The sequence below is a fragment of the Carcharhinus amblyrhynchos genome, chromosome 7, assembly GCF_965287045.1.
Source record: "Carcharhinus amblyrhynchos chromosome 7, sCarAmb.v2.hapA, whole genome shotgun sequence".
Classification (NCBI taxonomy): Eukaryota; Metazoa; Chordata; class Chondrichthyes; order Carcharhiniformes; family Carcharhinidae; genus Carcharhinus; species Carcharhinus amblyrhynchos.
In genome coordinates, this window is record NC_137330.1 from 74163781 (window position 1) to 74180129 (window position 16349).

Genomic DNA, 16349 nt, shown 5'->3' on the forward strand with positions numbered 1-16349 from the left:
GGGCCTCTTAAATTATCTACATCAATCAAACTGAGCAAACTTTTTTGGGTATGATTCCATGCCCCACCATTCAATGGAAAGTTTTTATATTCATGTGACAACTGGAAAGTTTTCAAATTGTCATATGAATATAAAAACAATATTGTGGACTGGCCAATCCATATGGAAACTGGTTGCCAATTTGCTGTTACGGATTTAAGACTAGGGAGAGATCCGCCATGATTTACTTGAATGGCGGAGCAGGCTCGAAGAGCTGAATTTGCCTACTTCTGCTCTGAGTTCCTATGTTCCTATAGTGAATTAAATAGCTGAAAGGGAAGATGAAGGATGAGATGCTGTCACAGAACTTGAGTGGTAGTTCTGCAGGCTAAAACTCACATTGGAATTTTATGGTGATACATGCATCATTCCACATCACAGTAATAAATGTATTAATGTCATAAGTAGGCTTACGCTAACACTACAATAAAGTTACTGTGAAAATCCCCTAATCACCACACTCTGACGCCTGTTCAGGTACACTGAGGGAAAATTTAGCATGGCCAATGCGTCTAACCAGCATGAACTGTGGGAGGAAACCAGAGCACCTGAAGGAAACCCAGGCAGACATAGGGAGAATGTACAGAATCTGCACAGACAGTGACCCAAGCTGGAAATCAAACCCTGGTCCCTGGTGTTGTGAGCCAGCAGTGCTAACCACTGTGGTACCGTGCCACCTGTAAAAGATAGGCTACTATATATGGAGTCTTCTGGGGTTAGAATCTGGGTTAGATACAAATTGTTTGCATTCTCCAAGGCAGAGGCTCCATATGGAAACTGGATTCAAACAGAGTCATGCAGGGTCAGTGTTTGAGCCATTACTCATAAAGGTATGACCTTTGAGTATCACCTTGCTCTTCACCTCTTTCCTATTTCTTTCACTTGGAAGTAATGCCCAAAGCTCCCTGCCTTTAGGGCTTGTTTTTACCATTGTATTGCGCCTGTTTTCGGGTGTGTAAACTTGGTAAAGTCAGGCATGAGGTAAATAGCGCAATCCTTTACCAAGACCCACGATCGGCGCCACACCCAAAACGGGCGCAGAGACAATTTAAATGCATTTGCATTCATTTATATTTAATTAATAGGCTGCTGTCCAACTTTACCAGCACTTCCCCTTTTACAAGCGTGATCGCCAATCCCGAATTGGCACGAAACAGACATGCTCAATATAAGTCCAATTTGGGCGCTTCATCAGTGAATGTTTGTGAGAAGGCCAGTGCATGGTGTCTGTTGGCTATCTGTTACTCATGGGTATCCTATTGCTGCAGCCATTTTCTGTCTCGGGTCGGTAGCGGCTTTGCAAGTGTGTGGTGGGAGGGGGGGCTGTTGCTTAGCAGGGGATCCAATGTTCGACTTGCAGCAAGGACCTGGGTCTCAGCATTGATCGCAGGTCTTGCAGTGCTGTTGGGTCCTAGTGCACTCAGCACACATCCAGCTGAAAGATGTGCACAAAGCCCTTGCAAATTGTACTGCTGCCGCCTCTCAGCTTTACAAGGAGCTATGATTGTGGGGAACATATGGTTGGGGGAATTGGGGGGTGGGGGGGGCTTTGATTGTGCAGAACATGTGGCAGGGGGAAATGGGTGCCGGGGAGCTGTGATTGTGGGGATATTGTAACTGGGGGAATTGGGTGGCAAGGAACTGTGATCATGGGGAGCATGTGGCTGGGGGAATTGGGTGGCGGGGGACTGTGATCATGGGGAACATGTGCCTGGGGGAATTGGGGTGTGGGGGGGCTGCGATTGTGGGGAGCATGTGGCGGGGGAATTGGGAGTGGGGAGGCTATGATTGTGGGGAGCATATGGCTGGGGGAATTGGGGCACGGGTGGCTGTTATCGTGGGGAGTATGTGGCTGGGGGAGTTGGGAGGAGGGGAGGGCTGTGATTGTGGATATGCTAGGGGCAAGCAGCATTGCATGACTTCCACATTTTTTCCTCTTCATCTCCCCCCACCCCAACCCTTCAGCATGTCAAGATGGTCTTTTGCAATGCAACCAATCGGTCTTGCTGTTTATTTGGTTGCTGCTGGAGCTGAGGAGGAGGAGGATGAATTGTGGGCACAGGAGGCCCAGGCCTTACCACTTGTAAGACCAGAGGGAGACGACCACCAGAGGCAGGTGGTGGCAGCCATTCACCCAGGACCCAGAGGTGGGGGGAGGTGGAGGGAGTGGGGGGGCTGGTGGCACAGGAGAAGGAGGGAGCAGAGATCTGGCAGTTCGGTGCATGAGTGTCCTTCGAGCAGATGTCGGACACCGTGTGGCGCTGACATCTTCGAATCTGAAAGGAGACCATGCAACACCTGTGCAACCTGTTGCAGGACCTGGCACCTGGAGACAGGGGAGAGGGGGGCACCCACCTTCAGTGGCTGTCAAATTGATGGCCACTCTAAACTTCTACACTACTGGCTCTTTCCAGACCCCGAGCAGAGCTATCTGTGGAATCCCCCAATCTGCCGTGCAGACCTGCTTGAGGTGGGTCACTGAAGCTAGTTCATCAACTTCAAGCTGGTCCAGGCCCATCAGGAAGCCGGGGCTGTAGGGTTCACTGTCATTGCAGGGATGCCGAACGTGCGGGGGGGGATCAACTGCACCCACTTCACCCTCAAGGCCCCCCTACAGAATCCACAAAGATTTGTTAATAGGAAGGAGTTCCACTCCCTGTTTGTTCACCAAGTGGGCGACCACAGTATGACTATCATGCACATCTGCACCAGACATCCAGGCAGTGTGCATGACAGCTTCATTGTCAGGAGCTCAGACATCCTGGAGACATTCGAGGAGGAGCCCAGCCTGCGGAGGTGGCTCTTGGGCTATATGGGTTACCCACTTCAGACATGGCTGATGACGCCTGTGTGGACGCCTGTGTCTGAGGCGGAGACCCACTGTAATGAGGCCTATGCAGCCACCCACGTGAAAATGGAGAGGTGCATTGGGCTCCTCAAGATGCAATTCTGGTGCCTGGACCGATCTGGCAGTGCCCTCCAGTACAGCCCCCTGATCTCCCACATTATGGTGGAGCGCTGTGCCCTGCACAATCTGGCTCTGCAACGAGGTGACCTCTTGGAGGAGGAGGGAGAGGACGTGGAGGATGACCAGCCGGCCGTCACTGGGGAGGATGACCAGTAGGAGGAGGAGGAAGAGGACGCCTTGGAACACCAGCCAAGTGCTGGAGGGCTGACAACTCAATTGAGGCATGCAAGGGCAGCAAGGGAGAGCCTGATAACCAGGCAGTTCAGTCACCAGGGGATGGTGTCCGTGGGTTCCATTCCTCCCCCCCTTACCCCCACCCTCCATCCTCTCACCACACCCCCTCAGATCAGCCATGATCTTATTGAATGGCGGGGCAGGCTCGAAGGGCTAGATGGCCTACTCCTGCTCCTATTTCTTATGTTCTTATGTTCTCCCCAACCCCCGCAATGCCTTCTATATATCCTGCACATTATCACACCAGAGTAGTGGGCTTGGGTATGCTGCATTAGCGAGTTTTTTGGCAGGCAGGAGGGTGATGATGACTCACTAAGCAACATTATGATGATGCCCTGGTGTAAACTAGTCTGACTCCTACCTGAGCTCCGCATGCACGCTGGCACCAGGGCCCATGTCTGTGTAGTGGGTAAGGGATCTGAAACCCCCATACGGGGCTCTGGGGCAGGTGGGATGGGGGATGGGAAGTAATTGCTTGTGGGGATCTACGAAACCAATGGCTGCCTTTTCTCACTGACACAGCGCTGTGGGGCCTCCCCAACTGACATCAACATGAAGCATCCCTCTGGCGATCATCAATGGAACAGGAATCATAATCGAGGCAAAATAGTCGCAGGTAGGTGTTGAAAAAACATTTATTTACAATAAAGGTGTTTAGATAAGCTGTTGTAACATAAAAATTTGTGAACAGAAAATGTTAAGGTTTTTTCTAACTAGCGCAGCCTGTGCCATCTCAGTGCAACTACAACTTCCTAATCTTACATGGCCTGCCACTATGTCTCAGTAACTCCCTAGAATGTACATCAGATGTGGAGGGGGCCAACTGCCTATCTTGCCCCGTGGCCTGTGTTACACATGGCGGGCGTCCTCTGAACTTTGAGGGCCCTTGCCTGCTTCCAGGTGTCTGGGATTTTTCCATGACCCTCTTCATCCCACTGCCCCTGGGATGCCCCAGTATCAGGAAGGGGGGAGTCAGAAGGTGTATCCACAGCTACAGTTTCTTGGCTGGAAGGCCCCGGCATAGGCTCGAGCCCTTCCTCCTTCTCCTTAGGGTCACTCCATGGGATACTGGTGCTGCTGCAGTGAGTTCCAGAAGCTCCGCGCTTAATCTGGCACTGTCAGTCCTGAACGACAACCTGTGTCTGACCCATGGTGGTAAACCCCTCTGCAATGGCCACTTGAATTGGGGACCATCTCTCAATGGCCACAGCAAGTGCCCTCTGTGACTGCGCCACACTCTGCAAGCCTTCAGCCATGGCTGTCTGAGACTTCTTAAGGGTTGCTGCCATAGCCCACTGTGTCTCAAGGCTATCCTGCTGGGTCTCCTACAAGCTCTCGAGCATCTCAGCCACGAGCCGCAGAATCTCGAGAAACCTGCTCAGTCCCTCAGCTGGGGCCTGCTGGGACTTGGCCATCGCTTGGAATCTCCCACTCATGGTGAGGATCCCCTGCCACACGCTTTCCATTACAGATGCAACCCTTACAGTGTTGCCTTGAAAAACACAATAGACAGGCAATAGCTGGTCTACCTGAAAGCTCTGGGATTCCACCCAACAACCTCACAGTTGGTCCAGTGTGGCCGTCAGTCCCTCCTGCATTCCCTGGCTCTGTTGCTGCATCTCCAGCAGCTGAGGGAGAAGCGATCTCAGAGGCTCAGCATGTAGGGCCAGCTGAGTCCTCGCTCCCGTTTGCCAGAGGCCTCAGATGTTCCCTCCTCCACCCGATCAGCAGATGTGTCATGCTCACCAGTGAGTGACCTAGAAGTCTCAACACTAACTGGATCCACCGATGTGTCAGTATCTGGGGTAGTGAGTTGTGAGGTGGAAGCTGATGGATAAACAGTGCCACCCTCAGAGGTCCCTTCACCCACATCCCGCAAGGATTCATCTGAGCTGTCATTATCGGGATGGGCAGCAGGGACCTGTGTTGCAGAAGGCTCCGGGGTGTCCAGTTCTATCCCTGTAACACGGGACACAAGGTTAAGTGCAAGGGAGGGAGAGGAATCCGGGATGCCAAACACATGATTCATATTTCTCCATTGAATATAGAACAAAGCAAAAAAAAATTATATCACACGAACAGCATCTTCAGCCCTCCAAGCCTGTAGTGACCAGGCTTCCCATCTGATTTGTTAACCTCTACTCTTCTGGGGATCATATGCCTCTGTTCCCATCACATTCACATAGCTGAAGAGATGCCCCTTAAAGGTCACTATCGTATCCACGACCTTCCCTATCAGTGAGTTCCAGGCACCCACTACCCTCTCTGTACAAGTACCCATGCCTTGCACATCTCCTTTAAATCTTGCCCCTCCAACCTGAAACTCGGTGCCCCTGAAAAATTGCCTCAAAGTGATTGAAGGAATGACAGGTGCTCATGTCTGGACAGCAGTCTGACCATGCTGTCACTGACAGCCCGCATCTCCCCTTCTCTGGAGAGCTCCAGCGCCTGCTTCTTGAAGGGGGTGAGGACCCGGACGACTGGCTCACCACCTCCTGTCTTCACCCTCTCATGGGTGTTGTGCTTGGTCTTCTTCTGTGGAGACAGAAGGAATCATGAAAGAAATGGTGGCATGACTCATGCAGAGTATCGGGTGGTGGCCCTTAAAGGGCAAACACAGTGGGGCTCATTGAGGAGAAAGGAAGGAGGTGCTTGGGGATCGGGAGCTGGAAGCATGCAGAGTGCTGGAGATGGGAAGATCTGGGGGAGATTTGGAGGAAGATGCGAGATGGGGTTTAGCACTCACCCTTGCTGTTCGGGTGAGGTCATTAAGTTTTTTTTGACACTGCTTCCGGTTCAGGGGGCCATTGCCCTGGCACTGACTGAGGCGGCGACTTTCTCCCAGGCTGCATTTCCAACAGAGCCCCTGGATCTGTGTCCTCCTGGTAGGAAGAGGGTATCCCGCTTCGCCTCTGCAGCCTCCCAAGATCACCCTCAGAAAATTGGGGGCTGGTCGTGAGCTCATTTTTTTCCTGTACTGTCTGCATGCCTGTCCATTCTTGAGTTTTTAATGGAGTTGCCCTTTGTTAGGTCAGATCAGCTGCAGGCAGTTTGGCAGAACATTCCAGCAAGTTCCATGCAGTTTGCTTGTCAGCATTGAGGCAAGTGAGCACGTGGAGATGCGCTGATGGAGAGGGGGTGCAGTGGATCAGTGCTTCAATGAATAGCGACAGGGAGAGAGAGGGAGGTGTCACACAGCCATCAGACTCCAGAGGAGATGGGGGCCTTGTGCGGGAGGGTCCTGGTAGATGGAGGGGGTGATATCTGTAAGGTGGAGGAGGCAGGGTGCATCACTCCACCTGAGATCACTTCCTGGTGGAGGGGAAGGGAGGGCTCCGCTGACACTCTGCTGGAGATGGGTGAGGGGAAAGGGGGGTGTCTGCTGATACTCTGCCTGAGATAGGTGGAGGGGAAGGGAAGGGATCTGCTGCCACTCGGTCTGAGATGAGTGAGGGGGAAGGGGGAGGGGGCCGCAATCAGTCTGGTTAGCAGAGGAATGAGGGGATAAGCAGGCCTGAAATGTTTTGGGTGTGGGGCAATGTCTGTGGGGGCCAGGAGGTGTCATTAGTTGGTCCAGGAATGGTGTGGCAGAGGAGCGCTTTTCAATTTATTTTTACTGCACATGCGCAGTCGAAGACTCCGATTGGAACAGCAGCATTTCGGGCACGATAACCTCCACCCACAGCGTAATTCAGACATGCAACTTTTTTATAGGCTGTATGTGGGGGTGCCTGAGAACATGTTTACAAGTCAGATTTGAATTACGCCCAGATTCAGCACTTAGAATCAAAATGGTGAAATTGCCCCACAGTGTCCAGTACTCCATGGAGGAGTTAAATGCAGCTTTCTGTCCAAAGATTAGCACCTTGTAAGTACTCTTTTCTTTTCTCAGCTTCACTCAACTTAAATGTAAACTGGATATTTACAGTTTGAGGATATTTTTTAATCTTCATCACCAAATATAAAGATGTTCATTCACCAGTTTAGGAAAATCACGACTCATTTATTTACAGGTTAAATCAAACAGAGGCTTGTAATCTCATGGCTGCAATCAACTCCCAAGGTGACTCTGAGTCCAGAAGTAAAGGCAAAGCTGCAGTTTAGGGAAGTATTAGCTGAAACATGATCATGATATTAAAGTTTCAGTTGGAATGGCAGTTGAAAGATTTCCCTATCGAGGTTTTGCAATTACCATGTTAATGCAGAACCAAATCAGAAAGAGGAACATTAATAGAGTGAGTTTAAAATTGGGTAAAAGGACCTTACTGTAGCAATAGATCTGGAAGATCTTACTGTGCATCCATGGACTAGTTTTGGACATGGTTTGATCCAAAACTCTCTGAGATCTTTTAAATATCCCTGGCATTTTCTGTCATTCTCAATCCAGGTTGTCCTCCAACACTTTTATCAGTGTGAAATATCTGCAGGACAAACCTGTGACTCATTTGTTAGTGCTCTCTCTCTTGCTGAGAATGTTGTGGATTAAAATCCACAATACTTCAGGAATTGAGCACAAACTTCAGTGCTGTAGTTACGGCCAAAGGACTGCACTCTCAGAGGTAATATACACCTTTTGGGTGCCATGTTAAACCAAGGCCTGTGTGTCTCCTCTCAGGTGGATGTAAAATAGCTTATAGCATTATTTCCAAGAAGAGCAGGGAGTTATCCTCATTGTATGTCCAATAGTAATGCCTCAAACAACATCCCAACATCCATTGGGCAGAATCGTTTTGCTCTTTTGAGGTGGCTTGTTGTGGGCAAATTGGCTAATGCATTTCTGAAATTACAATGGTAATGATGAAGGCAAGGAACTCAAACCGAAGACAAGGGTCATGGATAACTGACCAGCAGTGATCCCCAAGCTCCTATATGCTTCAGAGAGCTGAGTAACCTACAGCATGCACTTCAAAAACATTAGAATAGTTCCATCACTGAGGCTTTCTCAAGATCCTCCAAAATTCAATGCCAAGAAAGGCGTTCAAACAGCGCATCCTTTCCTGAGCTCATTTGCTCAGGATCAAGATGCTAATTATTTAAAATCAGCTCCACTCGTCAAGAAATATAGCTGATTGGAGCAACAGTTCTACTTAGAATGGGGCCCAGGTAGGAGACTCCCAAGAATAGAGCATCCCAGAAGAGGCCAAACATCCCTGTTGACTTATGGGAGACCCTAACTTTTGACCAACTAACATGGCGAAAACTCATTTGGAAGGCACCAATCATATTGAGAGACATCATTGGGAATGTGCAGATCTCCTCTGCACATTCAAAGTTGAGGCTTTGAAGACAGCGGACAAACCTCTAAACAACCCATCTATACAAACCTTCAAGCACCACCTGTCCTGCTTAGTTCAGATTCTGCAGAGCAGATATTGGTTATTGGTCATCTTAGAATCCATCAAACTAAGTTGAAATAGTCACCCGAGATTCCGAGGGACTGGCGGAGAAGAAAAATACCCTAGTGAAAGACAGCTATATTTGCGAAAGTGAGGTAAAAATGTGAAAGGAGGAAGGTACTCAAAATAAAACTTATTGCTATGAATGTTAATTTCCCCCAGTTTCCTGCATATCTTAGGCAGTGAAATGAGCCACAAGATCAGAAAGATAAAAGCCGAGATATTTAATGCATACACATTTTAGATTACACCAATGATGTTTTGTTTACATTTAAATTTAACATAAAGCTCAATACATCAAAAACTATTCCTTCAAAGCCATCAGGATTGTTTGGGGGGCTGAAGGCAGTGGGCAAGGGTGTGGGGGGATGTGGTAGGTGGAGGAGCAAAGGGTAGGGATTCACTAAGCCAGGCACCGCTCTCCCTGGAACTCAGTTGGACCTGTGTAAAGTTGGTAGAGATAAACCTGGTCTCATCAGGCACAGGGTCATGACATTTGGTGGAAAGAATACCGCCCTGAAGATCCAGATTGGGATTGGGATTCGGACCACCTCCTAATTTCTTTTTACATTGCAAGTAACTCCTTGATTGAAAGGAGGTGAGCAGGGATTTCACCAGGTAGTAAGGCTAGAAAGAACAAAGAACAAAATCAGCCTGGGAAACAGGCCCTTCACACAACGAGCCCATGCTGCCATCTCAACACCACCTCTCTACCCATGACCCCTATCTAATGTTTTATGGCCATCCAGATTGAGGGAAAACTGATTTAGGGACAATTTATTCCTGCCAATCAGCCTAACAGCACATCTTTGCGGTGTGGGAGGAAACCGGAGCACCCGGAGAAAACCCACGCAAGGATAGTACCAGTATGAACATGATGCTCTCCATGGCCTCCTTCTGTGCGATAGCCATTCTATGGATATCATAGAATCCCTACAGTGCAGAAAGACATCTTTGTGCCCATCGAGTCTGCACCAACAACAATTCTACCCAGGCCCTATCCCTGTAACCGCATGTATTTACCCTGCTAATTTCCCCGACATTAAGGGGCAATTTAGCATGGCCAATGCATCGAACCCGCACATCTTTGAACTGTGGGAGGAAACTTGAGCACCCAGACAAAACCCACATAGACATGGGGGAAATGTGCAAACTCCACACGGAGTCATACGAAGCCGGAATTGAACAAAGATCCCTGGCGCTGTGAGAGAGCAGTACTAACTAATGTGCCATTCTTATATAAGATTAGGTCACTGAGACAGTGGGACGGCGGCGCGGGCTCGTTGGGCCGAAGGGCCTGTTTCCCGTGCTGTGTTGTTCTTTGTTCTTTTATTAGTTTTCACAATCTTCCAACACGTTAAAGGTTTCCTCCTCATGAAACCTCCCTTTGACCTCCCATACCTCAGTAGGGTCAGTGGCAACGGTCAGCAGTGGGTGTGATTCTGGGGTAACTGCTGGGATTGCGTTCACAAGAAAAATGCAGGCAATGTTTTATTTTATTCTGTAAGCACCACATCATCTACAGGAATATATCTGCTATCTGGAGTTGAGTCATTAGCCCATGAGTGCAGGAGGCTGTACTGACAGGGATCATGTGCCAATTTAGTGAACATATTAATGCCCGAGATCATTTTCCAGTCGTTCTTGGCAGGCAAGCGGATTCTCTTCACTTCTTTCTCCTCTGGAGTGAGCCCAAAGAACTTCTTAATGTGCTTCAAAGCATACAGTTGAGAATGTCTTCTAAGTGTCCTTTCAAAGAGCAAATCTTCATTTTCTACGTACTGTGCCCAGTAGCTTAGGTGGAGAAAACTAAGAGGAGAACAATATCTCGGAATACAGACAGACAGAAAACCAATGAAAGTCACAGAAGCAACTAAAATCCAGCCAGCCATCTAAAGTAAAAAAAAGATAGAAACATCTGATTAATCAGTAAGCATTTGCAGTCACTTTCATGAAGGTTATATTCATCTCATTTACCCACTGGAGAACAAATGCAATTATAAGATGTCTAGCAGAAAGTAAAATTAGGTGGTATGAATTTTGAATTTGCATGACAAAGATAGCAAGTTGCTTTACAACACTTATGATTTTATTTCCATTGAAGTTAATGAGCATTGAAAGTTGGCTCATTCTACACCATAAATGTTCTAAGTTTCTGTGTAAAACAAAAGCCCATTCACTATCACCCATTTTACACTCACAGACAATAGTACCAGAGGATTCATGCGCACAGATCTTTGAAGATGGAAGAACAGACAGTAGTTAGCAAAGACATTGGATACTGGGCTTCATTAATTGAGGTATTGAGTACAGAATTATAGAATCCCTATAGTGTAGAAGTGACCATTCAGCCTATCCAGTCTGACCGACTCTGACAGAGTATCTTACCTAGGCCCTCTCCCCCATCCTATCCCCATAACCCATACATTTCCCACGGCTGATCCACCTAACTTACACATCTTTGTACTGAGGGAGCACTCAAATGAAACTCATGAAAACACAGGGAGAATGTACAAACTTCACACAGACAGCCATCCAAAGCCAGAATTAAACCCTGGTCCCTGCCACTGAGAGGCGGCAATGTTAACCACTGTGCCATTAAGCTGAAAATCATTCATTCGCTGTGTGAAAATCTTCCTCCTCTCATCTGCCAGCATCTCTTTCCCAAAACCTTAACATGTAACTCTTTCATCCTTGTAACAATTGGAACAACTTTTTCTTAGTCTACCCCAGGTAAACCTTTCATAATCTTCTACATCTCTATGAAATCTCCCATCAAAATCTTCTTTCCTCCAAGGAGAACAACCTAAGTTTTCCCAATTTAAAATTCTTCATCCCTGGAACCATTCTTGTAAATCAAGGATTTTCTACTAGGACCCTCTCAAGGGTCTTCACGTTCTTTCTAACAAATGATTATCACTTGTGATTTTTGGTCTTCAGTCAATGATTGTGGAAATAAATAGTCTTTCCATTTAAAACCATCTAGAAAATTGGGTGAATCTTCCAATCCCTCCAGCAGGGGACTCGAGGTGGGAGGAGGTACTTAATTTGGTAGGAAGCAAGATATTGATTTAGTGATGACAGCATAAATGGATTTAAGTTCTCTCAACTTTCAAAATGGGTGGAAGATGGGTCAAGCTGCCCGACAAAAAATGTGGAGAACTTCACTGGCATGTATTAGCATCCCATGTATGCTCATTCAAAGGTCACCTCACTGGAATTAGGTTAGCCCTCTGATTTATGTTCCCCACTGGTGAGAATTTAGATCAGTTTATGACTGTATGTAAGTGCTGTGCAAGTGGAAAGCTTCACTTCTTCCATGACTTTTGAGGCCAGTGGATGCTGCTTTTGCCTTCCTTGGGGATCGTTGGTAGTTTCACTCCTATTGATTGCCAGTAGCAAGAACTGAGTCAAGGATGGAAATGGGATACAGGCTAAACAGGGAAGGTGGGTGTGTGAGACTGTCTGGGGAAGGTAAGGGGGAAGAGTGTTTGGGGAATTGGGGAGGAGAATGTCTTAGCAGGTAAAGTTAGTGGTGATGATGGTTGCTTCCTGCTTGGGAGGGGGGGGGTGGGTGGGTAGGTGGGGGCGGGGCGGCGGGGAGTGGAGAGGAGTCATGCCTGGCAAATTTATTAGGGTTCTTTGAGAATCAATCAATGTAATATTTTTGGATCTCTAAAATACACTTGATAAAGTTTCATACAAAAGGCTACTAATAAATGAAGGGTTGGGGCTACTATATTTGCATGGATAAGGAATTGGCTAATTTAAGAAGGATATTTTCAGGAGGTCAATCTGTAACTGGTGGAGTGCTGGGATTAGTGCTGAGCCCACAATTATTTACAGATATTACTTACTTGGATGAGGAAAGTGAGTGTACTATTGCGAAGTTTGTGGATGATGCAAAAGTAGATGGGAAGACAAGAGGTGAGGATGACACAAAGATTTTACAGAGGGGTATAGACAGGTTGGGCGAGTGAGCAAAAACTTAGCAAATGGAATATAACGTAGGCAAATTGAGGTTATGCACTTTTGTGGAAAGAATAAAGGAGCTGAATATTTAAATGGTTGGAGGACAGGGTGGTGGAATCTTACCAAAAAATTTCTAAGTGCCGAATGAATATGAAAGCGGGAGAGAATTGCGCCCATTTTTTTCAGGGAGAGAAGAAGTCTTGCGCCACTTAGAGAAAAAAATGAGGCAAAGTGTGATCTGCATCAGTAGGGGCTGTAGGCGGAGTCTATTTTTACCAGGAAGCCAGCTGATGATTGCCCCAGGACACCATCGCACATGCACAAGATTACCCAGTGCATTGTGTAAAGTGTATACAGCTAATGCACTGGGAATCTGACACTGTCCCCATCCACCTCAATTGTGCGACCCCCCCCCCCCCCCCCCCAGCTGATTGTGGACACTGTTCAGCCCCACTGTTCAACCCTCCCCCCAGTCAACTGCAGCCACTCCTTCACTCACCCCAGCTTGACTGACACCCTACCAATCCTAATTGCTAAGTGCACAGCTCCCCATGCTCAGCTTCCCCCTTAGGCCTGCCTCTTGGCACTGCCTTGTGTTTAATGGTGGCATCATACTACAGGTGGCAGAAAAGGTTAAGGCGCATGGGATACGAGGCCAGGTAGCTAGGTGGATTGAGAACTGGTTGGGAAATAGGAGACAGAGGGTAGTTGTGGAGGGTACCTTGTCGGGCTGGAGGCCAGTGACTAGTGGTGTGCCGCAGGGCTCGGTACTGGGACCTCTCCTCTTTGTAGTCTACATAAATGACTTAGAAGAGGGAGTAGGTGGTGTGATCAGCAAGTTTGCTGATGACACCAAGATGGCAGGGTTGGCGGGTACAGAACTGGATTGTCAGGTGATACAACAGGATATAGATAGGTTGGTGCAGTGGGCAGATAGGTGGCAGATGGCATTTAATCCTGACAAATGCGAGGTGATGCATTTTGGAAGGAATAATGCAGAGAGGAGCTATGTGATAAAAGGTAGGCCGATTAGGAGTATAGACGTACAGAGAGACCTGGGAGTGCAGGTCCACAAATCCATGAAGGTTGTGTCACAAGTGGAGAACGTTGTTAGGAAGGCTTATGGGATGTTAGCCTTTATAGGAAGGGGCTTAGAGTATAAAAGCTGCTGTCTAATGCTTCAGTTATACAGAACGTTGGTTAGACCGCATTTGGAGTACTGCGTCCAGTTCTGGTCACCTTATTACCGGAAGGACGTGGAGTCTCTGGAAAGGGTGCAGAGGAGGTTTACCAGGATGTTGCCTGGCATGGGGGGACTGGGTTACGAGGAGAGACTGAAGAGACTGGGGCTATTCTCCTTGGAAAGAAGGAGATTGAGAGGGGACATGATAGAGGTATATAAGATACTGAAGGGAATAGATAGAGTTAATAGTGAGAGACTGCTCCCAGACTGGGTACGAACACAAGAGGTCATCACTTAAGGGTGAGGGGGGGAGGTATAATTTGGAGGTAAGAGGAAGGTTCTTTACACAGAGAGTTGTGGGGGTCTGGAATGCGCTACCGAGTAGGGTGGTGGAGGCAGGCACGTTGGACTCGTTTAAGATGCAGTTAGATAGGCACATGAGTGAAACGAGAATGGAGGGATATGGTAGGGGCTATTAAATAGGGTTAAACCTCGGGAGACACCGGAAGGGCAGGCTGTATGATTAATATGTTTTGTCTTTATTCCACAGGTGGAGGTCCACCTCGTGTCAAGCGAGGGGCATGCACACGGCGGGTTGTGCATGGGCTGCTCTTGGAAGTCCAGGAGTGGCCTAGTACTTCATGTTGGTGTGTGTGCTTGATCCTGGACCGATAGACGGGCTCCACAACAGCTCAGTGACTAGCACTGCTAGCTGTGCAGATACATGGATTTGGGCCTGTGTCTGTGGGAGTTTGCGCATTCTCCCTGTGGTTGCGTGGGTTTCCTCCGGGCGCTCCGGTTTCCTCCCACACCCCAAAGATGTGCTCTTAGGCTAATTGGTTTCCACCAAATTGACACTATTTCTTCCCTGAATCTGACTGAGTAGGGTCCCATTCGTAGACATGCAGGGTAGAATAGGTGTAGGGCGATGCGGCGGCGCGGGCTCGTTGGGCCGAAGGGCCTGTTTCCCGTGCTGGGTTGTTCTTTGTTCTAAATGGTGGAGAATGATCGTTTGAAAGTGGGGCTGGTGGAATGGAAAATGAGGACAACTGGAGGCCTATTACATTTCCATGAACAATGGGTGAAATTGAGTGAAATGCAGAGAAGAATGGGAGAATGTCTTAACGGGTAAAGTTAGTGGTATTGATTGTGGGGTCCTGGTGGAGGAAATCATTTCTGACAAATTTTTTAGAATTCTTTGAGATGAGTAACAAGCAGGACAGATAAAGGGGGATTAGTTGATATAATATACTTGAATTTCCAAAACACATTTGATTAGGTACCATTGAATGTATGGGAAATGGAGAGGAAATCCTAGGCTAAGAAAAAGGGAAGACATAACAGATGCACAGTTTGAAAGGTAGCATAAATATGATAGCAACAGAGAAACTAGGAGAATGGAATGGAGTCCTTACAGGTGATAGGATGTGAGGAAGTGTAGTTAAGGTAGCTGTGGGAATCTGTGGGATTATATTGAATATTAGTAGACAGACTATCACCACAAGTGGAGACTTAGAAGCTGAGGAAGGAAAGCTTAAGAGGCAGTCCATGTGAAGTTGAGAAAGGAGTGAAAATTGGAAGCAAAGTTCATGATGTTTCGCAGTTCTGGGTAACAGCAGGAAATGGCACCAATACAGTCATCAATATACTAGAAAAAGAATTGGGATAGAGGGCCTTGCGAGGACTTGGTGTGTTCCACATACCCCACAAAAAATACAGGCAATATTAAGACCCATGCATGTACTCATAGAAATGTTTTTTATTTGCAAGTGAGACAAATTAAAAGGAAAGATTGTCCAGTGAGAGAACAGATTTAGCCAGGCACGAGAGGATGGTGATGGAAAAAGGTCTCTATTCAATGAAGAAACAGAAAGTTGTCAGGCTTTCCAGCTGGGGATGAAATTGTAAAGAAATTCAACACCCATTGTGACAAGGAGGCAGTTAGGGCCAGGAAACTGGGATTTATTGAAATGATGTAGGGCATCAGAAGATCACTGATATAAGTGAGGAGAGGTTGGACATGGGGAGAAAAATGAGTTCAGTGGAGCAGGATCAGACTGAAATAATAGGCGAGTCCTATTTGCGGATTTTGAGAAGGAGGTATAAATGGGTTGTTTAGGGTTGGGGGAATACAGTCATAGAGTTGTAGAGGTTTATAGCATGGAAACAGGCCCTTAGGCCCTTTGTCCATGCTGCCCTTTCCTTTTTAAAACCTCAAAGCTAATCCCAATTGCCCGCATTTGGCCCATATCCCTCTATACCCATCGTACCCATGTACCTATCTAAATGTTTTTTGAAAGACAAAATTGTAGCCGCCTCTACTACTACCTCTTGCAGCTTATTCCAGACACTCACCACCCTCTGTATGAAAAAAATTGTCCCTCTGGACATTTTTGTATCTCACCTTAAACTTATGCCCTCTAGTTTTAGACTCCCCTACCTTTGGGAAAAGATATTGACTATCTACCTTGTCTAGGCCCCTCATTATTTTATAGACTTTGATAAGATCACCCCTCAGCCTCCCTCGCTCCAGAGAAAAAGGGCCCAGTCTATTCAG

General features: G+C 47.5%; 1 protein-coding gene across 2 annotated transcripts in view; it reads right to left on the reverse strand.

Annotated features, from left to right (window-relative positions):
• Nucleotides 1–10125: 10125 nt before the first annotated feature.
• The window catches only part of LOC145345502 (calcium homeostasis modulator protein 4-like), a 30342-nt gene continuing 24118 nt past the window's right edge, over nucleotides 10126–16349 (reverse strand). For both annotated transcript variants that reach the window (XM_080193329.1, XM_080193328.1), the window contains one exon: nucleotides 10126–10529. In XM_080193329.1, coding sequence (XP_080049455.1) covers nucleotides 10134–10529 — 396 coding nt within the window. In that variant the 3' untranslated portion in view covers nucleotides 10126–10133. The remainder of the gene's footprint in view (nucleotides 10530–16349) is intronic.